At 39.8% G+C, this 25842-nt stretch overlaps 1 protein-coding gene across 6 annotated transcripts in view; it reads left to right on the top strand.

The window, feature by feature from the left end:
- The window catches only part of MAP2K4 (mitogen-activated protein kinase kinase 4), a 132122-nt gene extending 107379 nt beyond the window's left edge, over window positions 1-24743 (top strand). For all 6 annotated transcript variants that reach the window (XM_072730373.1, XM_072730374.1, XM_072730371.1 and 3 more), the window contains 4 exons: window positions 8292-8369; window positions 11683-11831; window positions 20807-20852; window positions 22073-24743. In XM_072730373.1, coding sequence (XP_072586474.1) covers window positions 8292-8369; window positions 11683-11831; window positions 20807-20852; window positions 22073-22186 — 387 coding nt within the window. In that variant the 3' untranslated portion in view covers window positions 22187-24743. The remainder of the gene's footprint in view (window positions 1-8291; window positions 8370-11682; window positions 11832-20806; window positions 20853-22072) is intronic.
- The last annotated feature ends 1099 nt before the right edge of the window (window positions 24744-25842 follow it).

A 25842-nucleotide genomic window follows, 5' to 3' on the forward strand; every position in this document is an offset into this window, starting at 1 on the left:
AGACCATAAACTGGAGGGAGAGAGGGGGAAAGAGGACCTGAGGCAGACTTAGCACTGAGTGCAGAGCCCGACGTGGGGCTCAGTCCTATGACCAGGAGATCATGATCGCAACTGAAACCAAGAGTTGGTCACTCAACCCACTGTGCCACGCAGACAGCTCTAATTTTTTTTTCTTAATTCAAGAATAATTAACATATGATAGTATTAGTCTCAGGTATATAATATAATGATTCAGCAATTCTATGCATTTACTCAGGGATCATAGCGACAAGTGCCCTGTTAACCCTTTTCACCTGTAGAATAAGAGGGTTTTTTTTTTTTAATTATCTGTTTATTCAAACTCCATTGTTGAGATTTAATACTCTTACACTAAATCCTTGGATTTGGGAGTGTTCCTGAACTGCATTGTGTCATGTTTCTGTATTTTTCATATGAATGGTGTATCATTGTTAAAAGTAACTCAGGAATTTTATTGGTATCTCATTAGATGTAGAAATTCCTTTGGTTATTTCATTTTTATGTTCTTGAGTCTTCTCAATGAAGAATATGTTGTTTTTCTCCATCCACTCCAGTTATCTTAATGTTTCTTGCTAATTTTTCCTTCCAACAGGCTGTACGCATTTATTAATAAGTCCTTTCAAATTCTGTTGTCATTTCTGAATACTTGTTTATACCCACTGTGTGTGCTTTATCTCCGTTTTTTTTTTTTATTTTCAAGTCCAAAGCAGGGCTTAACCTCATGACCTTGAAATCAAAATTTGAGCTAAAATCAAGAGTCAGGTGCTCAACCCATTGAGCTACCCAGCCGCCCCCTTTTTCTCCTTTAATTCTTTCTGAACCCATCCTCGTGGGTCCTTTTGTCCCATCACCACATTTTAACTGCTGTTATCAGAGTGAACACTGTCTTTTATGTTGCTGAAGCCCGTGGTGAATTCTGAGTCATGATCTTCCTTAGTTTTCCTGTAATGTTTGAAATACTATATTCTTGAAGGACTTTTGTCACTTGCATTCTTGACATTACTTGCTCTTGGTTACCTTCCTGCCTGGCCCATCTCTCCTGATTCTCTAGGGCTTTCTCATCTTCCCAGTCTCTTTACACTGGTATGCCCCAGGGCTGAGCATTCAATCTCTTTTTTTCTTCTTAACTACTGAAATTTTTTTAGTGAGTTCATCCAGTCCTTAGGATTAATACTTTGCTTCTTTTGTTCATCAAAGTGTAGCATCTGTCACATAGTGGATGCTCAGGTATGGTGAATGGTGATAACTTCTTTCCTGCCCACATCTCACCTGTAATTCCAAAGTCAAGTATCTGGTTTCCTACTTTGTAACCATTCTGAGATCCTACAGAAGTGATTAATATAGATAGTCCGTTGCCAAGCTCATCATATCACCTCTCTGCCCCTTACAAGATCTGGGGGCTCCCTCCCTGCCAACCCCTGTTTGTCTGTATCTCAGTAAATATCAACTCCTCTTTCCAGTTGCTCAGGGCACAGACTTTGAAGTTTCATTTCCTTTTATTTTCCATATTCTGCATCCTGCCCATAAACAAACATTTGTCTGCTTTACTTTCAAGGCATAGAACCCACCCTCTTAAAAACTATGGATGTTCCTTGGTCCGGCCACCTACATTTCTCACCTGCCTGATTTCTGTAGTCTCCAGAATGGTCTCCCTGCTTAACCTTGTTCTACTCTGCAGTCTGTGGTCAACATAGTGGCCAGTTGTCCTTTCCAAACATTGTCAGACTGTGCCATCTCTCTGCTTAACACTCATCCCCAAATCCTCATAATGGTCCTTTAAGGCTTTATGTGATCTTGCCCTCAGCTATCTTTCTGAATTGCCCTCATATTACCTTCAGCCTCATTTGCCCAGCTCTGGCCATGGCACCGACCTCTGTTCCATGTGTATATGGAAGAATATTCCTACCTCGGGGACTTTTCTTTCTCCTTTGAACTCTTTCCCCTATGAATATTTTTAATGTGCCAGTTTTTCACTTTAGTTAGGTCTTGGAGCAGATATCACATGCCCGATAATCCTTCCTGGACCATCACATCTGACATAATACCCTCCCTTTCTGTCTTCCCTCCTTGACCCTGCTGTGCTTCGTAACCCTTATCACCACCTGATTATTTTAGTTTATGTATCTCCTCCTGACTAGATCGTGAGCCCTTTGAGACTCTAGTCTTTGTTCCCTGCTGTGTTCTTGGGTGCTAAGACAATTTTTTGTTGCTATTTTATTTATTTTTATTTTTATTTTTTTTATTATTTTTTTTTATTTATTTATGATAGTCACAGAGAGAGAGAGAGAGAGGCAGAGACACAGGCGGAGGGAGAAGCAGGCTCCATGCACCGGGAGCCCGATGTGGGATTCGATCCCGGGTCTCCAGGATCGCGCCCTGGGCCAAAGGCAGGCGCCAAACCGCTGCGCCACCCAGGGATCCCCTTTGTTGCTATTTTAAATGTAATGTGTTTTCCTAATAATTGCTGATATACAGAGGAAAGCTATTTAGATTGATATGTTAATTTTATAACCAGCCAAATTACTAATCTACCTCACTTTTGAATAGGTTTCAGATGGTACCATTCTGCAAATAATTTTGCCTTGGCCCTCCTTGTATTTATTGATATTTCTCATACTTGTGTGTGTATTTACTTTTCTCACATTTACCTCTGTTGCTTTGCTTAGAGCATCTAGATCAATGTTGAACGACAATATTGATAGTAGGATTCTTGCGGTTTCTTGGTCTTGAAAGCAAATGCTTTTTTTCTGATTTAACTCTGTGTGAATTTCTGTGTGTGAATGTGTGTGAGAGAGATCAGAATGAATCAGGAACAGCTGTTAAAATTTTATTAAATGCCTTTTTGGTATCATTCAGTCCATGAGGAAATGTTTCTCCCTGCATAGCTGCTGATGTGACTATCACAGTAACATCTATTTCCTGTGGTTGATCCATTCTCGTGTTGGAGAAATAGTCCCTACCTGGCTCATAGTTTATATGTTTAATATATTTTTACATTTGGTATGTTAATATTTATAATATCTGCATGACAGTGTTTAAGTGGGATTGATATATAGTTCACATTGTGAAGGTTTAACATGGGCTATGCTGGCTTTAAACAATCAAATTGGGAAAATTTCCATCTTTATTCGTATGGTAAAAAGTTAATGATTATCTCATGAGCAAAACATCTTTGACCTCAAGTTTAAAACAGTTTCCCAAGACTTCATAACATTAGTGCTGGCATAGTTTTCATTCTTTGAGATTGAAATCCATCTTAACCAGGAGTCTTTGAGGAAAGATAGAGAATTCTTGAAAACCTGTGAAATTTTACTATTTTCTCAGCATCAGCATATACTTGTGGGCATGTACTTGTGTACATGTATACACATACATATTTTTATCTTCTTAGTTGCTTTTAATGTTAGATGTAAGAACTATTTACTGGAATGTTTTTAATATCCAAATGTGGGGTAGTTTAAAAATTTGTCTGCTATTTCTTTAATACACCTCCCTTTAAAAGGTGGAGACCATGACGCATGGACTGAACTTAGCAAGTCACTTCTAATGAAGAACATATGGCAGAAAGGACATTGTGTCCCTTCTGAGAGTAGGTCATAAAAAAGCATTGTAGCTTGCTTGCTTTCTTGGATTGCTCACTTTGGAGAGAGCCAGCTGCCATGTTGTAAAGACACATAAGCAGCTTTATGAGAAACTCATGTGGTGAGGAACTGTGGCTTCCTGCCAGGAACCGTGTGAATGAACTTGGTGATAAATCTCCAGACCCAGTAAAGTCAGCCCTACCCAACATTTTGAGTACAGTCATGAGACACCCTGAGTCAGAACCACACATCAAAAATAATCCCTGAATCCTGACTCACAGAAACTGTGAGATATTAAACGTTTGTTGTTTTGAGCTACTAAGTTTTAGGATAATTTGTTACACATCATAGCTAACCACTACAAAGTGTTTCACTGATTTTTAAAAATCTCTTATTCCTTTCAAAGCTTCTTAGCCTGTACACTTCTACCTTTTGGGACATACTGAGATTCTTTTTAGCATGATCAATGATCAATTAAAAATGAAATACTGGAAAAAGCCTGCTCTGTATTATTAATTACATTTATTCAGCACTTCTTTTTTTGTCTCTTTAATCCAAGAAACATTACTATTACTATTACTATTGTCAGTTTCTCCTTATTTTTTGGTTTTTATTTTATATATTTCAATACAGTGTAACTTGAGTTATATATATATTTTTATATATATTTGGATATAAAATTGTTTTAATACTTTTTTTTTGCTATTTCTGTTATTGTTACATACCCTATTCTCCGAGTTGATGTTTTCCTTTAAACTTTAATATTTTTAAAAAGCTTTTTGTTTTTCAAGCCTATACTTTGGATTTAGATTTAGGATGCAGGGTCTCTAATTAATTTCATGAATCTTAAATATCTACTCCTATCAAAGAATAATTTTCAAAATGTTAAAAATATTATACATACAAGTAAAGAAAGAAGTTGTCTAAAATACATTGAACTCATTCATAAGAACACTGGACAGACAGGATGGTAGTGAGACTAGCTCAAGAACATTTGTGTAATTTAATATTTATGATCCCCGAGGAAGAAATGCCAGGATGGGTTGGCTCATTCAAATACAGTTCTGCCAGTCATCTCCACGTCCATAAGGAAGTAACTTTGGGGTTTCTAGACAGAAATCATTTGCATCCCTCATGGACAAAAATATACAGGTAATCACGTAACTTAAGTATCTGGCCCTAATGAATAATAAATATCAAGCAAAATGAAAGGACATATAAATAATCCTCGGGTAGGCTTGTCAGTGCTCCAGTATGAATGAAAAGAAGTGGAATCTTTTTTTGACTTATTTACGGGAGTTGGGTAAGTTTTCTTAGCACACACATGCTAGAAATTCTACCTCTTTGACCTAAACATACAGCAGTTTCAGAATGAACACCAGTACCACAAATGGTAGGCATCCATTTTACATATATACTTCAGATTTTGGCAAATGTAGTTATTTATGTAATTGCCTTATCAATCAAGAGATTGATTGATGTCTGTCACCAAAAAAAGATCATTGGTCTTATTTTCTGTGTCAATTGGATTTGCTTTTCCCAGAGTTTCATGTAAATGTCATCTTACACTATATCCTGGTTTGTGTCTTGCCTTCTTTCTCTCAGCATAATGTCTAAGAGATAACCATGCTGTTGTGTTAGTTCATTCTTTTTTTTGCTGAGAAGTTCTGCATTGTACTGATAGACCACAGTTTATTCATCCATTCACCAGTGGATATTTTGGCATTACCAAGTTTTTCAGTACCTGCTGTTTCTCTGTTTCTCGGTCATTTTGCTGTCAGCAGTGTTTGTAGTTTTCAGTATAGGAACCCTTGTGTGCCTTTTAAATTTATTCCTAAGGAATTCATGTTTCTTGATGCTACTATTGTAAATGGAATTTAAAAATGTATTTTCCAGTATTTCTCTCTCTCTCTCTCTTTTTAAAGATTTTATTTATTTTATTTATTTGAGAGAGAAGGGAGGAGCAGAGGAGAAGGAGAAGCTGACTCCATGCTGAGTACAGGGCCTGACGTGGGCCTTGATCACAGAACCCCAAGATCATGACCTGAGCTGAAATCAAGAGTCAGATACTTAATTGACTAAGCCACCCAGGTGCCCCTTCCAGTATTTTTTTTGTTGATAAATACAGATGATTTGCATTATTTTGTCATTGTGCCCTGTGTCCTTGCTAGTTTCACTATTAATTTTAGTACTGATTTTCTGTGTAAACAGTTGAACTTTTAAGTGTCTGTGAGTGGAGGTAGTGGCTACCCCCACCCCTTACCTTTTTGTATTGGCTAGGACCTCCAAAATAATGCTGAATACAAGTTGTACCTTGTTCCATATTTAATTAGGAAGGGAATGTTCTGGATTTCACAGGTAAATACGATCGCTCTTGCTGATTTTTGGACGCCCTTTGTGAAATGAACTTTGCTTCTTTTCTCTTAGTGTGCTAAGAACTGAGTTTTGAATTTTGTCAGATGCCTACATTTATGGAGATGATGATATGATATTTCTTCATTTTTCAAGTCAGTATTGTATTCCTGAGATAAACACCACTTGGTCATGATTGTTTTCTTTTCACATGTTGTCGATTAGATTTCCTCATATTTTTGTTAACAATTTTTGTGTCTGTGTTTATGAGGGTTATGAATTGTGTAGTAATGTTTTTCTTAGGTTTCTGTAAGTTATTATATTGACTCATAAAACATTTTTTGAGAGACATATGTGTAAGACTGGTGTTATTTCTCCCTTGTATGGTTGAAAGAGTTCACCAGAACCCATCTGCGTTTTGACTTTTTTTTTTTTTTTTTAAGATTTTATTTATTTATTCATGAGAGACACAAAGAGAGAGGCAGAGACACAGGCAGAGGGAGAATCAGGCTCCCTGCAGGGAGCCCGATGCAGGACTCAATCCCAGGACCCCGGGATCACGCCCTGAGCCAAAGGCAGACTCTCAACCACTAAGCCACCCAGGTATCCCTGGGTTTCAGCTTTTCTTCATGGGAAGGTTCTTAATAACAAATTCATTGAAAAAGTAATTTTAAGGCTATTCAGATTTCTCTCTTATTTTTGATAGGTTTCATTTTCAAGTGTCCATTTCCTCTATTTCTGGAAGAGTAGTAGTCATATCCCCACTTTTGTTCTGATTTTAGCCATCTGATTGTCCTTTCTGTTCAGTTAGTGGAGCTGAGAGTTTGTAAATTTTGTTGATCTTTCCAAAGAATCCTTTCGGGTTTTGTTGTCTTTTTGGTGTGTGTGTGTGTGTGTGTGTGTTTGGTGTGTTTGTTTGTTTGTTTGTTTGTTTTTTGTCTATTTTACTTGTTCCTCTAATTCCTTAAAGCTGTAAAATGAGGTATTGATTGTGATCTCTTTTGTCTTCTGGTATTTGCATTCAGTGCTATGAATTTCCCCCTGAATACTTCTCCCACTGCATTTCCCAAAGTTTGATAAGGTCTATTTCATTTTCATTTAGTGCAGAGTTTTGTTTTTGTTTTTTCACTTTTTCTTGAGCTTCCTCTATGATAGGTGTGTTGCTTGGAAGTATGTTTAATCTCCAAATATTTGGGCATTTCCAAGATAACTCTCTGTTACTGATTTCTAATTTAGTGACTTTGTGATCTGAGAACATGCTTTGTATGATTTTTCTTTTTAAAAATAAGGTGTGTTTTATGGCCCCACACATGGTCTCTATCAGTGAATGTTCCACGTGAGCTTGAGAAAAATGTGTATCTTTCTGTTGCTGTATAGAGTATTTTCCTTTCTTGGTGGATTGTCTGGAATTTTTATGTAATATGTGTCTTATCAAGTAAATATGTGTTTTTACAACTAAAAATTAAGTAGCTTCCAGTGAATATTTATACAGTCACAGTACCCCTGTTCAAAACAAAAATTATGTAAAATAGGTTTCCAAACTAGTTGTTGGCGAGAGGCAGAGATTATAACACAGTCAGTGCTTATACTTCTGGACATTTCTTTCAATAGCAGTAATTTTTGCTTAGCTAAGGACCATTTTCAGCTCTGTGCTACTGGTTCTCTTTTTCTCTATACCTTATTTCAGGGAAATAATGATCCTTATTTCAAGGAAATGTAAAGAATGCTCCCTTCACAGAGATTACACATTTTGCTATTTGCATAATAGGAGAATATATTTGACAGTACCTTAATTTCATTAAAAATGATTAATAGATATCCTTAAAGATATGCATAGTGATGCATTTAGCTTTATGATGAAGAATGGATGGAATAATTATAATGAATTTAGCTCATGTTTGCTCTTGTATCTCAGATATATTGTGGTGTGGTCTTATTCAGTGAAATGGAGAAGACCTAGTGTTTTGTTTTGTTTTAATCTGTTTACCACTACTTGCTTACTAATCTGACCCTGTAATTCTTTATTTTTTTTCACTTTTCCAGTTTTCTTCCTTTTTTCTTTGTTCTCAGCTTCCGGTTTGTAAATGCTGGTGAGTCCTTAGGGGAAAAAATTAGAAGAGTTGCTGTGTGTTCCTTGTATGGAGGTGGCCATTGGGTTGGGTTTTGTCATTGTTGTTGGTTTTCAGTATAATAATGGCTTCCTGTTACTCCAAGTCTCACCCTAGATATGGATTCTTCTAGGAGTGTGCCGGCATTTCAGCTCCCTACCCAGCTGTTGCTTCCATCCTGCTCCTTGAGAGTATGCATAATTAATGACCATGACTTCTCTTTGTGTTCCAGCCTGAAAGAATAGACCCGAGTGCATCACGACAAGGATATGACGTCCGCTCTGATGTCTGGAGTTTGGGGATCACATTGGTATGTTCGTCTTCATAGTGTAGTAGGAAATTTAAAATTACAAGAAAATTTTATCAGTTTTCCACCCCTTGTAAGAACTGCTTTTTTCCCTTCCTCTTCTAATCTTTGACTTTTACTTAGTTTTCTCCTATGGTTACAATCACAGGGACTGTGCCTTCTAGTTGTTGAAATAAAGTATATGTTTTACTCTAACGTTCAAACCAGTTGATGGTCCCCCTCAAGATTTTATGCAGTGTACCTCAAGGTTTTATGCATGCTCTTCGATGTTACTCTGGGTCTCTTGGCCAGAGATATTAGGAGTCAGCAACCATACCAGGGACAAGGATAGGGGGAGGGCAGCTCACCTGTAGTCAGTGCAGCAGTGACTGGCTCCTCCCACCTCAGGTGAGGGTGGTGTGTGTGGTAACACTCTGTGCAGCATGTGTATTAGGTATATAAATTCACGTGCATGAAAATAGTTTCTACCTGGAATCTTCTGCTCACTGAGTAGAAAAGTCATGAATGAGTGAGCTGAAAGTAATTCAGTTCTGGAGGAACACAAACTACCTAGGTGATCATCCTAGTAAAAGTTCTACCTTAAAACAACACTGAGGAGGAACAGTGAGAAAGCTTCTTAATTTGCAACAAAGTAGATATAATAGACTTCTCATCTCATCTGTGACTGTATTGAAATTTTCCTTCTGTCTTAAAAGTATCTTTGTTTGCTTATTACTTCCTTATTATTGAATTTTGTTTTGAAATTTTAGATTTATTTTTTGGTGCTTTCTGTGTTTTATCATGGCTTGGTGGCCTTTTTCTGACTTTGGACATCTTCTGGTACACTGTGTGAATTCCCCATCACTAGAGGGGGCTGTGTCCTGTTTGGTAGGCAGCCCCAAACTTTTCATTTCCTGCCATTTTTAATAAGGTCCCACAGCATGAAGGTAACACTAGTTTGGAGCAAAGAGGTTTTTTTTGTAACTTTCTAAATGATCTCCATCTGTTCATTGGCATTATGAGGTCCTAAGATCTTCCTATGGATGAGACCCATAGTTCCCCTGGTGAGTCACCCTTCTAGGCCTAATGAATTTTCGGTACAAAGAGTTTGAAGGCTAATAGCTCTCCTCTGCAGAAGACTCCATCTGGTTTCCTTTATGACGTGGGATGGATGATACCTCCTGGAGTATTTTCTTATTGTGAAGCCAACTGACCAAAGGAGAGAAGTAATCCCTTTGTTTAGTTAGGAGAGACCATGGAACATAGACATCTTTTAGGTGTGGTGACTGGTCCAGAGACCTAGAGCATGACCTGTACCTTCCTGCTGAGGCACCCAACTGTGTGCATATAAAGGACACTCATGATTCAGAAACACCTGTACAGACAGATTCTATTTCAAGCCAGTTCTGTTTCAAAAGCATATTTATTTCATCATAAAAACAGAATTTTGTTCTGTGAAAAATTTTAGCAGAAACATTTTCAGCAAGTTCTTTTAGTATATCTGGCTAAACTTTGTTTAGAAGTAAGGTATTCAGTACTTATAATTGCTTCATAATTTATTTTCCATATGGATAATCTTAGAAAAATTAAGAAATGCGTGAAATTTTCTCTAAGTTCCTCAGTCCTTCACCTTAAATGGTACATTTTACTGCTTCCTTTTCTTATTAACACCCCTTTTCAAGAATGAATCTGATGAAGGTATTCCTAGTGTTTTGAATAACCGATAAGGTTTACTTTGTCCCAAGCATTTGTATTTATATCAAAAAGTAACCTCAGCCAGAGGATGGAATTTCCCTGTGTGTGTAGCACACTTGCCTGCTCTCACACAGGCATGTGTGTGTGTGTGTGTGTGTGTGTGTGTGTAAATGGGGACAGTGTTGAGCTGAGGGCGCCATCTTAGGGTGAGGAAGGCCTTCCCACCCCAGTCTCCCATTGGAGGAAGCCCTTAGGTTTGCTTGGCAGCTTTCCTTTCACTGTATAATCTAGTAATTTAATATTTGACCACATTGACACCATCAAATAGTCCTAAACTGAAAAAGCTTTGCAACAGTGTCCTCAGACAGCGTCTCTTGGATGCTGTCTCTTCCGATGAACTTGGGGTGTCCCCATCCCATATCAGTCACCTGTCAGTGCCCCTAAAATGGGGCTCATCGGGGCCATGCTGTATATTTAGACCTATCTTTAAAAAAAAAACACACAGATTCTCGGTTCTCATTATCCTCAGAACAGAGGGAGAGAAAGATGAGAATATAGTCCACAGATATGTTTGACCTTTGACCCATTGGGACATACTTCTGTAAGATTCTCCAGATATGATTTGGCCTGGTTTAAAGATACTGTCCTGAACACTGTTACTGGGGGTCAGGATTTGGGGTTTGACCCAAACTTGATTTCTTCAGTTATAGTAACATCTGCTTGTTGAAATTGTAGTAACCACAGGATGGCTGGAGAACAGAATTTGTACGTTGCTTCCTTTGAGCTCAGGTTGGGCTTTTGTTGGTTGAAAGTTCACTTCCATTAAAAATGAATTTGGCTACCATTCTGGATATGGCCTTCCATTCATTTTTTTTTTTAAAGATTTTATTTATTTATTCATAGAGACAGAGAGAGAGAGAGAGAGAGGCAGAGACACAGGCAGAGGGAGAAGCAGGCTCCATGCAGGGAGCCCAACGTGGGTTTTGATCCCGGGTCTCCAGGATCACACCCCGGGCTGCAGGCGGCGCTAAACTGCTACACCATGGGAGCTGCCCATGGCCTTCCATTCAGATAACTACAGATTATACATACTTTGTACCAAGAAAGTTCTAAAACCAGCCTTCCACGGGCAGCCCTGGTGGCACAGTGGTATAGTGCTGCTTGCAGCCCGGGGTGTGATCCTGGAGACCCAGGATCGAATCCCACATCAGGCTCCCTGCATGGAGCCTGCTTCTCCCTCTGCCTGTGTCTCTGCCCCCCCCCCCCGAATAAATAAATAAAAAATCTTTAAAAAAATAAAAAATAAAACCAACCTTCCAGTATGCTTCATACAAAGGGATCAGAATCGAGGACTACCCTAACCTTTGTGCGGCAGTGACATCGTCTGGGCTTAAATCTGGTGTTTCCTTTTAGTCCCAGTCTTGAACTCAGTTGATATAGAGTTTTCCATTATTATCTTGATTTCCAAATACCCTTTCTACTTAGCCTGAATAATTGCAAAAATTTTACCTCACCCTCATCTGTGTTTGATTCAAGGCTTTACAAGAATTTTGCTTGGAATTCAGATTTTTAGTGTGGGTGTTCTGGTGAGGAGCAGTAACTAATGCCGTCTATTTTGCTTTTCCCTCCATGTTCTTTTTAGTACGAGTTAGCCACAGGCCGGTTTCCTTATCCAAAGTGGAATAGTGTATTCGATCAACTCACACAAGTCGTGAAAGGGGACCCTCCACAGCTGAGTAACTCTGAGGAAAGGGAATTCTCCCCAAGCTTCATCAACTTTGTCAACTTGTGGTGAGTAATCGATTTCCAAATTCTCAAAATCCATGTAGAGAGTACAGCAAAGCTTCCTTAATTTCAGCAGCATTGATCCTTTTTGTTGGGGAAGGGGAGCTTCTTCCAATCACTCTGCTTCTGAGCTGGGACTCTGGTTCACTGTGGCTGCCTGGAAGGTTCCAGCTGACATGGAGAGCATCACTCTCTTATTCTACTACTCTTATCGGATGAAAAACAGATGGGAGGTGGTGGAGAGTCTGCTGCCTCCAGATTTCTAGTGCCTTGTACTAGAAATACAACCCAGGTGAGAATAGTCATCTTAGTCTGATGTGGTTCTAACAGTGAAGTTGTACTAGCATCACGTGGAAGCTTTTACTAAGTCAAGACCCTACCAGGTCAGATTGCAATTGCAGGGGCGGATCTCCACTCTGACATAGCTTGTAACCTGGTGGGATATGTGCAGTAGAGCCAGGCCCAAAGCCCAGCTGGTAGGCTGTGTGTTGGCTCTCTGAAACTTTATTCCACGGGAAATGTGCACCCAACACCTGGTGGTGTTTGTGTACCTTGTCACAGGTGTGTGTATCTGTGCACACCTTTGTGTGTAGAACATAAAAATATGTGCAGATATGACAGGAATTCAGTTGTGCTTTGTACTATTTCAGTCTGTGTTTTAAATGAAGCCTGTTTTCTTATCATTTGAATATTTTTGATAATTTATCCAACATGATTTAAAAGTAGGATGTGTTTATTCTTTTTCTTTAAAAAAAAAAGATTTTATTTATTTATTCATGAGAGGCACAGAGAGAGAGAGAGAGGCAGAGACACAGGCAGAGGGAGAAGCAGGCTCCCTTCAGGGATTCTGATGTGGGACTTGATCCAGGAACTCCAGGATCATGCCCTGAGCTGAAAGCAGAGCTTAACTGCTGAGCCATCCAGGCATCCCAGGATGTGTTTATTCTTGAAAATACTTTTCTTTTTCTCCAAATTTTTTTTCTTGCCAGGACTGCTGTGTCTCCCTCTTCTTTTCCTAGAAGACTTATATTTCATGGTTGAACATTGCCCTCTTTTGGAATAATTAGAAAATATTCAAGTAATTTAAAAATATAATTAGAAAATATTTCATCTTCTGTGATGAAATTCTCCTTTTGCATTGGTTTTCCAGGGGGAAGAGGAATACCTCAAGGTTTTCTATTAGAAAGCTATTAGGAGGACTCAGATTGGCTCTTTGTTCCTTTGCACGCAGATCTACAATTTATAGAATTACATGTGATTTTATATATTCCATTTTAATGAAGCAATTTGGCTAAAGTAATGTATGTGAGTCATAGATCATAGTAGTTTCTAAAATGCTCACCTGTGACACTACCACCAGAGTTGCTTTCTTCTTAATCCCTTCATCTCTTTGCTGGTTTTGTTGTAAATATGTTTAGTACTTGTGTATTTTTTTATTTCTGTGTCCCTTGGTACCAGTTCTCCCCTACAGGTAATGGGTATAGACATCAGTGTCGCATTGTTTTCTCTGAGTAGGTCCATAGTTCCATCTCATCCCAGATCATCTGGGTCTGTAGTCAGAAGTACATCTGTTTTTATGACCTGCTCCTGTCAGCTCTCCACACTTGTCCATTCTCCCTTCCACTGTCCTGGGGGCATTTTTTATCCTCTCTGACCTGGATTGTTCAGGTTTCTAGTGGATTTCCTCATAATCCAATATCATGTTGTTCCAAACCATTCTTCTTTTTGTCAGAGTTGTATTTTTGTGATGCACATCTGATCATGTTACTTTTTGTTTAAAGCTCTCCTAGAGCATGCATTTTTAACAGTGTGATATCATCACTCCATAGGGGGCAAAACTTTGTTGGAGAGGCAGAAACTCTTGGATAACATAATGGTTTGCAGCCCTCCACAGGGCTACTGTAGAATAGAAACAGGTATACAGTGTTTAAATTTCATAGGAAGGAAGGGGCAACAAGGAAAAAAAGATTGGGGAGCCCTGGTCCAAAGGCTATGTGTGGCCCTAAAAAGATAAAGTCTAAATTAACCTGGCTTTCCAAACCCAATATGATCTGGACGGGGTTTATTGTTCTAGCCACATTTCTTAGTCCTCCCGTGGAGCTGTTTTTCAGCCAAACTGAATTTCTTCAGTTGTGTAAGTTAAACATGTATGGAAGATATGGGAACATATTCTCTTGGCCTTTGGGTAGATTAAGATTTCTTTAACAGTTCACAGAAAGCAACTATGCATAAAAGAAGAGATAAAATTCAATTTCATTAAAATTAAGAATGTTTATTGATTAAGAAGATACCATTGAATGAACAGCCAACCCATGCAGTGTCCTTTCCATACAGATGTTTGAAAAAGGATTTTCATTCAGAATGAGAGTGTTCATGTGTAGAAAACACTTATAAACAAGAAAGTGACAACCAAAAATGGCCAAATATGTGAAAGGATGCTTAAAAACGTGATATTCAGGAGTTCAGTAAACATATGAAAGGGTATTCATTTGGCATTATTAGATGCCAGGGGAACGCAAATCAAAACTATGATGAAATACCAGATAGTCACCAGAAATGACTTCAGTTTAAAGACTTCAAGTACCGCGAGGGTCTAAAGCAGCTGGAAGTCCCTTACAGTACTTATAGACATGTAAATTGGCGCAGTCTCTTTGAGAAGCTGTGGCAGGACCTCCCAGAGTTGGTGGAGTACAGCTGGCGCATACGTTTTGCTCCAGCAGTTCAAGTCTCTAGTATACTCAGTGAAACCACCAACAGAGGCACACTACAAGACATGATAATAATGTCCAGAACCGCAGATTTGTAATAACCTCTAGCTGGAAAGAAGAGCATCTGTCAACACTAGACTGTAAGTTCTCGCAATGTTTACACAGCAGTATACGGCATCAGGGATGGGACTGTCGCCGCACTCAGCACCAGGGGTAAATCTCAGACAGCACTGAGTGAGAGGAGGAGGACATAAAATAGTGTGTATGGTTTCATTGATATGAAACTGAAAAAGCAGACAAGAATGAATAAAAGGTAATAGAGTCAAATATTGTTACTCTTATTTTTGTTCCATACTTAGGACGTGTGTTCTTTTCTGAATACATGCTTCAATTAAAAGATTGCTTAAGGAATAAAAAGGAGATGAGGGCTTAGAGGCCAAAGTGACAATACCAGCTCACAGTTTACATTCCTCCCTGCTTTAACTTCCTATTTAAGTCATTAATGGAATTTTTAAAAAGTCTTTTTTTGTTCTGAAAAAGGGTAGAAGTACTATCCTTGAGGAGTTCTTGTGAAATTGGAAAGATAAGGCTGAATTCAGGGATGGGGTGACTGGTCTCACATTTGCCAAATGCAGAGGGAAAACATCACAGGGAGGGTATAAGACCGGCACAGAAATTCCTCAGCTTAGCACAGAGGCCCTGCGGGAGGAGGCAGCTTGGGGGACAGGCTGCCAGGAATCAAATCTTGATCCTAAAAACATCTTGAAGGGAGTATTGTCCATAGTGGGTTCCAGACATGGCTGGGACTCTGTGGCAGTATTCATTCCTGCCTTTGCTAGAGATAGCGAAGACACTATGTTGGTTAGAGGCTGGGGAGCACGGTGGAAGCTGCTCTAACAAACCCAAGAAATGAATCCCTTGGCAAGGGGATGGTGCTCTAGAGATAGCTTTCCACATTTTCTCACAGTCACCAAGGTCTGTGACCAGGATCAGCTTGTGGTGTCCGATCAGCATTGATGTCCCTGGGGCATGAGGAAACAAAAATGAAGACGAGAATTGTATCAATCTGAAAAATTCAAATAAACAAACTCTTGTAAAATGTGCCACTGAAGAATTCAGGGGGAAAAAACTGGTGAGAATGGACTAATTTGAATTCAGGAAGAGTTTTCAAGTAGCAAAACATGGTTTCTGAATTGAAGGGGGAGGAAGTGGTGGTACACAGCATATTGAGTATTGCAATGTTGACCAAATCTATGAAGTAGGCAACACCCTTGAGTTAATCTTGCAGATAAAAGGGACAAGAAAGATAAACAAAAGACAAATGATGAGAGATTTGGAGAAAAAAAATCCAGGAGATTCCACTTAAGCGATAATAGAGAATTAAAATGAACTTTTTCTTTACTTGAAGAAAAACTTGAGTCCTTAAATTAAAATACCAGACCAAATTAACCAAAAGGAAAAAAAAAAAGCCATGTCTAGGCATGATGTAAGATTTTGCTGTTGTCCTATGCATTTCAGAGATAAAGAAAACTTGACAAGCTTTCATTTAAAACACAGGCACATATAAAAGTACACACCAATGAAGAAAGATACAAAATGAGAGCAATACCCGAAGAGTGAAGAAACAGCTATAGAATGATAAATGTGACCACTTCAGGTTATTAGGGTGGAGTCAATCTTGGACAATAATTGCACCGAAACTACTAAAATACTGGATAAAATATTATGGTATCTTTTTAAATGTAACAGTTAGTATAAAACAGAGTTCTAAAACTAAGTGAAATCAGGACTTATGGGAGGGTAAGATATCTGATAAGGGGTTAATATCCACAATATATAAAGAACTCATACAGCTCAACATGAAAAAACTGCAGATAATTCAGTTAAAAAATGGGCAGACGACCTGCATAGACATTTTTCCAAAGAACACATCCAGATGGCCAAGAGGCACATGAGAAGATGCTCAACATCACTTGTCATCAGGGAAATGCAAATCAGAACCACAAGGAGATATCATTTCATACCTGTTAGACTAGCTAGAATTAAAAAGACAAGGAATAACAGGTGTTGGCAAGGATGTGGAGAAGAAGGAAACCTGCATGCACTAGTGGTAGGAATCCACTGTGGAAACTGCACAGAAGTTCCTCAAAAAATTAAAAATAGAAATACCATACAATCCAGTAGTTCTACTACTGTTTAGGAAAAGAAAATGAAAACACTAATTCAAAAATATATATGTACCCCTGTGTTTATTGCAACATTATTTATAATAGCTAAGATATGGAAGCAATCTATGTCCATCCATAGATGAGTAGATAAAGGTGTATGGTGTGTGTGTGTGGATGGGCACATACACACATATATGTAGTGGAATGTAACTTGGCCATATAAAGAAGAAAATCTTACCATGGTTACAGCATGGATGGCCCTAGAAGATATGCTAAATGAAATAAGTCAGAGAAAGAGAAACGCCATTATTTCACTTATATGTGAAATCTAAAACAAATGAATAAATAAAAAGCAGAAGCAGACCCATGAATACTGAGAATTGATGGTTCCTAGAGGGGAGGGGGGTGGGGAAATAGGTAAAACGGGTGGAGGGGAGTCAGAGGTCCAGGCTTCTAGTCGTAGAATGAATAAGTCATGGAGATGAAAGGTACAGCATGGGGAACATAGTGATACTGTAATAGTGTTGTATGGTGACAGGTGAGAGCATGGCATAATGATGTATAGACTTGTCCAATCACTGTGTTGTATCCCTGACACTAGTGTAACATTGTGTGTCAATGATACTTCAATTAAAAAATAAAGTGGCTTAAAATGAATTAGGGGAGGTAAGGATTGTAAGAGGTTGCTGCTTGGACAGACTCAGTTGGCAGAAGCAAGACCAGATCCTTCAAGCTGGTACCCAAGAATTCTCAAAGATAAAGTCAAGTGCAATATGAGCTGTTCAGAAGAAATTCCAACATTCATACAAGAAATGAGAATTAGTAGAAACGACTGGTCACAGGAATATATCTGAGGACTTCAGATATGGGAATAATTAGAAACAAAAAAGTTTTTCATAAATTTAAAGAGAAATGAAGAAGCTTGGAAAAACAAGCAAGGAACAGAAACTTACAAAACAATGAATTGAACATCCAGAAATAAAAAGCATAAACTAAAAAACTCAGCAGCTGGATTAAGCAGGAGATTAGATGTAATTGAAGGGAAGAGCAGTAAACCGAAAAGTGGCTCTGAAGCTGCCAGCAGAACTTTCGGAGATGATGGAAATGTTTGCCTGTCCATTGTGGTAACGATAGCACCTGATACGTGGCTAAGGAAATACATTTTAAAATGTTATTTCATTGGAATGAATTTGGCAGATAGCCATCTTAATGGATGCACAGGGCTTAATTTGGGATTAATATGATTACTAATGGCAACAGCAGTTCTGAAACAGAAGACAGTGTTAATAATTTGGCTAAACATTTCTACTTACATGGCATTATGAGTTTCTGTTTTGGCACAGCTTTTTGCTCCATTAAACGACATGGAAAAATAGAAAACCAAAAAGTCATGGCAGCTTTACAAAGTAAACATCGGTACGGATGGCAGATATGATGGAAGTATGTAAAAAGTACTCTGGAGGTCTGCAGCTTTGCCCTTGCTCTCTCCAGGTCTAGAAGCAGTCAGTGGCAGCTGGGGCCTTACTTCCTGCAGCATCAAAGTTCTACAAGTGCTCTTTTGTGGACGGGGACCCACAGCATCAAGCTGTTTAGAAGTCAGGATCTGGGGAGTGAAAGAAATACCCATGTCAGCCGCTGCCTGGGCATGGCAAGCTGCAGGGCTATGGAACAGCGGGGACATAGATAGCCAGAGGACCAGGTCTGTAATAATCCTAATATCAGCAGGGGACTGGAACTTCAGGGAGCTGTGATGGGACCTTGTTCTATATTGGTGGACCCGAAAATAAGCAGCCACAGTGAATGCCACAGATACACTGTTCTGTGTATCTCTAGCTGCTCATAGTACTTGGTAGGCGCTCAGAGAATTATTGAACTGATGTACAGATAACCATGCATACCTCACAAACCAAAATTCCAAAATACATGGAGTCTAATGCTAAGAAAAGCAACTAGTAAAACAGAATGTGAATGTACTTTAAATCAAGCTGAGTTTATGGGATAGTCTAAAATACAGTTCAAAATAAAATAAGTATCTTTAGGATGTACAAATGAAGGAAATGAAGGGGTACGTTCTGTTAAAACTGAGGAAGAAGTAAAACGGCAATGAAACAAAAAGAAGTTTTAGAAATGAGAAAACATAGCTATCTTTACAAAGGACAGCAGATTTGATGTACTCTAGACCAGAAACAGTTGAGGACAGAATTGGAAGTTGGCAGATAGGCCTAGGGATTTCCCAGCATGCCACAGATTAGACTGTAGCAGAGAGCAGTTAAGCACCAAGGAGAATAGAATGGGAACTTTTAAGGTGAAAATGTAGTGAAAATGATGAGATAATTCTGGAAGTGGAGAAGTGATATGGGAGACAATAGTGAAAAGCATTTGAGAAGTGATCTAGGATATGTTCTCAGACTGAAACTAAAGTCTCTGTATGGTGTAGGATTAAATCAAGGTAAATTTATACCTAAATGCATTGAAATAAAAGTGCAGAACAATGATAAAGTATAAATTAGCAGGAAGATAGAATGTCTGTGAGGGAGAGTAGTTAATTAGACGGCCACCAGCTTGTTATCAGCAACCACAATTGCCAGAAAATGAGCCCTAGCCCCAGAGTATGGAGGAAAAACCATCGTTAACCTTGTCTTAAAGTTTTAGACCGAGGCATTCAGTTTTTCAGAATAAGGAGGAAATACAGATTTTTTTTTTTTTCAGGAATGGAAAGACTAAAGAGTTTCCCATTCCTAGATTATTTGAGAAGGTAGACATGGCCAAGAAAGAAAGTGAACCTAACAGAAGAGTGCTGTGCGTCGGTTCCCTGGAAGGCAGAGAACAGTGTACAGGATGCTGATGAGGTGGTGGTGACTGTGGGATCAGCAGCTAGTGAGGCAACATTGGGCTATACTGCCTTCTCGGTGAGGGCCTCCGCTGACCCCAGAGCAAGCTTTGCCGCTGGGGTGGCCCTCCCAGGTTGGCCTCACGTTGGATGAGGGTCTTGATTTCTCCACCCCTTTGTGGAGCAGTCATTAGCTCAAGCTGCCCCAGAGGAGCTAAGGTGGCTCTTTTCTGCTGAGGTCAGCCTTAAGAGGCTGGCAACTATCTGCTGGGGGAAGCCCTGCATTCTGGAATTCTTTGTATCACAGAAGGTGCGGAGTGTAGAACACAGCAATTAGTTTAGAAATAGGTGAACTATGTTGCTAATATTAAGTTTTTAAAAAATATATATTTATTTGAGAGTGAGCCTGAGTAGAAGAGGGTCAGGGCAGAGGGAGAGAGAGAATCTTAAGCAGACTCTCCCTTGAGCATGGAGCCTTATGCAGGGCTCAGTCTCACGTCCCTGAGATCATGATCTGAGCCAGAATCAATGAGTTGGACGCTTGACCAACTGAGCCATTCAGGTGCCCCTAATTAACTTTTGATAGTAAAAAAAAATGAATTTAGTTGAGGTTGGAGGAGAGTGGTGATTAAGATATGGTCTAAGACAAATCTGATAAATATAAACAACGTAAAAATACTTAACATTAATTAGACAAGGTAGTATTCAAGGGGAAATATCATCAGGCAGAGGGTTCAGTAAATCAGTAGAGTCCTTAGTGAGGTTGTAGTGTCAACTTTTGGACCAGAGAACACAGGATTTTGAGATAGAGTACAAACATTTTAAAAATCTAAGGATAAATTTATAAGGTTTTTCTATAGTTTACTTGACTCTGGTTTCTCTTTGGTAGTGTCTCTATAAATACTCCTGTATATATTTAGAAAGTGTGCATGCATGTGTGCACATGCACACAATTTTATACTTGCACATTCATATATTTGTGTAGTATTCTGTAAAGCAGCAGGCTGTGCCATAATTTATCTGATTTTCAGTAGTCAACTTGTTTCTGATTTTTCACTAATGCTTCTACACTGAATATCCTCAGGATAAATCCTTAGATGATACTTGTCTCATTTTTTTGTGTTTTTTATGCTTGGCAGGTTGTCCTCATTATTACTCTTGTATCTGAAGGAAAAAAAACTGCTTGTGATTCTTTGTAGTATTTCACTTGTGAAAAGAAAAATATTTGGGTAACTGTGTCTCCATTTTAATAATGGTATTTTTATGTTGTTTTAGCCTTACGAAGGATGAATCCAAAAGGCCAAAGTATAAAGAACTTCTGGTGAGTGTGAGACTTAGGGAATTTTGTTTTATTTTATTTTATATTTTATTTATTTTTTGACTTTGGGGGGAACTTTATATATTTCCTCACTGTGAATTCTCTTACCATGCCAATTCACTAAGCAAGTAACAGTCCTCTCTATCCTAAACAAACAGCTTGACTTAACTGAATAATTTTTTAAAAATGTTCAAAACAGATATTTGGAAAGAGAAAATTGGAAGTTATAATTTTCCTACCAATTTACCAGCTGGATTCTCAGAAAAAATTTTGGCTTTAACAGGTCATAAAAATTACACCAGAGAATTGTAACACTCTCTTTAAGGAGCCACCTTCCACCACCGTCTGTGTATAAATAACATACCCGTAGGACTTTATTGTGCTGCTTCTACCTTTGTGAAATGCTCTTACACAAATTTACATCACACAGCAAATTCCTGTCTCTTTGATAGTTCACTCATCCCTGGGACTTGGGTGTTGTAAGCAGTCCCAGATGTGGCATCGGTCTTGGCAGTGAAGAAGATACTGTAATCTAATATTGTGGGAATATTTTAAGGAAAGACCCCCTTGTCTAGCAGTCCAGGGTGTTAGGTCAAACCTGTGGTCAGTGCCAGCAATGACTAAAGATACCCAGGCGGTGTACTTAGAGAAGCCATGAATAAAAATTGCTGATGGAGAAGGGATGTGAAGGGGTGGCTTTGTGATTCAGACATGGGGCAAGACACTTTGCAGGGAACAGGGCAGAAGCTTGTAGGATGCCATTCTGCTGAGCCTCTTGGAGCGGGTTCTGAAGAACTGGAGTTCCTCCTGCCATATGTGGGCAAAGGGAGGTTGAAGCTTATGTCTGTGTCCCAAGAGGAATGGTGACCAGTATTCGTGCAGCTCTTCTTGGCTCTCAGATGGTGGCAGAGGCTCCACCTATGTTCTGGGCTGAGGATCAGTTCTGCTCTCTGCCTCAACAAATACTCCCTGGTGTAGAGATAAGTGTCCCGACTTCATTGCCAGGGCAGCTTTTCCACATGAGGCATACCCACACCCACCAACACATCTACGTGAAATACAGGCCCTGCTCGCCTCTCTGAACTGGTGCTATGATATCATATGGCCCCATGTGGTTGGGGCCTCTGGTTCCATGCTCTGTCGCAATTGGCAAAGTTTCGTGTGGGCTCTGATATGAACTTTGATTTTTTCCTTTTCTTTTTCTCTGTTCAATTTTCTTGCAGAAACATCCCTTTATTTTGATGTATGAAGAACGTACCGTAGAGGTTGCCTGCTATGTTTGTAAAATCCTGGATCAAATGCCAGCTACTCCCAGCTCTCCCATGTACGTTGATTGATCTCGCTGCTACGTCAGACTCGAGAAAAAAGGGCTGAGAGGAAGCAAGACGTAAAGAATTTTCATCCCGTATCACAGTGTTTTTATTGCTCGCCCAGACACCATGTGCAATAAGATTGGTGTTCGTTTCCATCATGTCTGTATACTCCCGTCACCTAGAACATGCATCCCCGTGATACCCGAGTGACCATGCAGTGTTAGTGCTGGTCAGAGAGACCTCATCCTGCTCTTTTGTGATGAACATATTCATGATATGTGGAAGTCAGTACGATCAATTTGTCGACTGTGATTAGATCACATCTTAAATTCATTTCTAGACTCGAAACCTGGAGAAGCAGCTACTGGAATGGTGTTTTGTCAGACTTCCCAATGCCGGAAGAACGCGGTGATGGATATACTGTGTCTGAACATAGAGACTCGGGCTTGAGTGAGAAGAGCTGGCGCAGCCAACGAGGCACATGGTCTTCTGGAGCTGGGAGACAAAGGAGGAATTTACTTTCTTCACCAAGTGCAATAGATTTACTGATCTGATATTCTGTTGCTTTACCGTCACAGTCGATGTTCGGGGATTGATTTGCTCAGCCAAATTTCCTGTTTGAAATAATCACATTAAATTAGAATGAATTTATCTTTACCAAAAACCATGTTACGTTCAAAGAGGCAGGACATTGAAATACTGAGACAGGACAGAATGTGTTCTTTTCTCCTTTACTGATCCTTCTGCTCTTCATCGGGAAGACTCAGGAGTCTGCCGCTTGTCAAAGAAGGTGCTGATCCTAAGAATCTTCATTCTCAAAATTCGGTGTGCTGCCAACTTGACGTTCCGTCTGCCACAAACCACCCAGACTGAAAGAAGAGAAACGTCCTGAAGGCAAAGTTTACAGATGTTTCTTCCCCCTCGGTCCCAAGCCTGATACTTTAGCCATCATAACTCACTCACAGGGAGAAGCAGCTAGAAGCGATGTGCCTTGACTGATTGCATAGAGATTGCTTGTAGGCAGCACAAGACCAAACCTCAGTCTTTTGCCCTTACTGGCCCAGATCTTCAGTTTCTGAATCCCTCTGCCTGCCCGTCTGGTCTGTTGCCACTCTGTGACTTTTGCTTAATCCCAATATTTTGCCTTTTTTCCTCCCTATGTCAAAGCCCTTTTTAATTACCAGGGATGTTTAGCCCCAGATCCCCCCTATGCTATAACATTTAAAAGGCTGAGAAACGTGGGGCCCCACTGATGTGGTAGGTGATCAATATGCATCTTCTAGAGACACATTGACCAGATGAGGGCCTGAAATGGCAGTCCTTAAGAGAAGCTCATTGCCTGTGAGAGTCTCTGGCAGGTCACTGTCATTTTTGGAATGTACATTTCCAAATGTACATTTGGAATGTAGAAGAGGAATTCTACTAAAACAACAACAGCCACCACAAAACCCCAAGTCCCCAGACCACCCCAGAATAGTGATGAGGCCATTTAAATATGCTGCCTGTTGCTATGTTTCTTCATGTACTCATTAGCTAGGTTCCCCTTAGGTTTCGCTGTGGCCTCGCAAGCACCAAGCATTTGGCTTTGTGTGACAGTTAAGCAGCACTGTGAGTGGTTCAAGCACACAGGATAGAAAGCAGCCACGGGCTGAGAGGCAGGTGGTGCCATTAGAACTGGGTGCTGGCAGGTGTTGCTGTGTGCCTCCTCCCAAGGCAACCGTCACAAACGCTATAAAACAGGTAAGGGAGAACGGTGCTGTTTCAAGTTACATCCCTGTAAACTTCAGAATGCAGAAATGATTGATCGCTTTGGTCCACTTGCCTAGTTTTCCTCATTTTTCCCCCATCCCCGGCTTCCTAAACCTTAGACTTCCCCATGTTCTGAAAGGAAGCATTGCTGCACGTTTTCCTTCGGCCACACCAAGCCATCATCCTCCATTGCTCCCGGGGACTCAAGAGGAAACCTGTTGCTCTGCTGTCAGCTTCCCGTCTGGCTCAGCAGAGAGTCACTTTGCCATCATATACATGGGGATAAAAGCAATTCTGACTGTCCAGGAGCTAATCTGACCGTTCTGTTGTGTGGATGACCACATCAAAAGGCAATTTTAGTGTATTAATCATAGATTATTATAAACTATAAACTTAAGGGCAAGGAGTTTATTACAATGTATCTTTATTAAAATAAAAGGGTGTATAGTGTTCACAAACTGTGAAAATAGTGTAAGAACTGTACATTGTGAGCTCTGGTTATTTTTCTCTTGTACCATAGAAAAATGTATAAAAATTATCAAAAAGCTAATGTGCAGGGATATTGCCTTATTTGTCTGTAAAAATGGAGCTCAGTAACATAGCTGCTTCTTGGAGCTTTGGAATATTTTATCCTGTATTCTTGTTTGAATTCCTCCTCTATTTAAGATATATACATGGAATCGAAGTGTTTATGTAATAGTTCTATCCTTTTGCCTGCAGGTCAGTTGTAATAAATTTAGGATGTGATGATGACTTTGTAATTTGATTTCCTGAAGTCAGACCCTGAGAGGGAAAAATCAAGTAAATTCCATTAAATTATCTGTGCATTTCACATTGGGAAGAATTCTCTTCTTCTGGAAGTGTTTATGGCTCCTTTCTTTTTCTCCTCCCCGTCTTGTGGTTGTTGTATCTCTTTGCTTATTCCTCCCCTATACATACAGACGTATCCTCGAAGCACCTGCTTTGTTTTCTGCCTGAGCAGGTGTGATGCAGTCTCTTCAAGTTTGTTCCTTTGTTGGTTGCCCTCAGCTGCCCCAACTTTCTGGATGCTAAAGGAAGAGGGTACCGCTCTTCAACCTGTGACACACTGGAGCTACACGGCTTGAAGAACCCAGCCTGCCTTGGCCTGATGTGTGGCTTCCTGCCATGCTTTCTGCTCCTGGTGTTGTGGCTGTTGGCTGGGCACAAGACACCAGCTCAGACTGCAGTCCCCACTATCTAAGAGAGGATGAGGAGGAGATTTCTGGGTCAAAGATCTGAGGAGGTCAGACCTGGGAGGTTTGTGGGGGTAAGGGGGAAGAGGAGAGATGGAGCTGAGCAAAAAACTCTGGAAGCCTGAAGAAGGGCTTCGAAGCTCCAGCACTGAACTTACCTATTAACGCTACCACCTCTCCGTTGTTGACCAAATCCTGGCTCATTGATCATACGCAGATTCAGCACCTCACCCTGTGCCTGTTTCTAACCTGACCTGAGATGCAGGAGATAATCATTCCAGAACCAGCTGCGGTAAGTATCAAACATGCTCCAAGGACCTGCCTGTAGATTCCTTGACCTCTCCAGTGACAACTTAGCTAACAGGAAAGGCTACCCTGTGGTGTTTCTAGAGCGCAGCTCTGCAAGACTGTGTCATGAGAAATAGGTAGACTATGTGCTTCATGCTCTGTGAGACTCCCTGTGTCGTTTATTTCTGTTGATCCTGACCGTAGCTGTCCAAAGTCGGGTTGTAGGGTCCCATTTAGATAGAAGAGAGAAAACACAAGGTTGAGAGAAGTAAACTTCTGACTCTGATAATAGTAGCAGGTAGAGGAGGGGGCTAAGATTCAAATCCAAGTCAATAACATGTAGAAAATACTACATTAATTGAAAAATTGCCATTAAAGAAACACAGTGGAGTTGAGAAGTACAGGTGTCTCCAGCTACAGTTGGAGTTA

Source organism: Vulpes vulpes, chromosome 12 (genome assembly GCF_048418805.1).
Source record: "Vulpes vulpes isolate BD-2025 chromosome 12, VulVul3, whole genome shotgun sequence".
NCBI lineage: Eukaryota > Metazoa > Chordata > Mammalia > Carnivora > Canidae > Vulpes > Vulpes vulpes.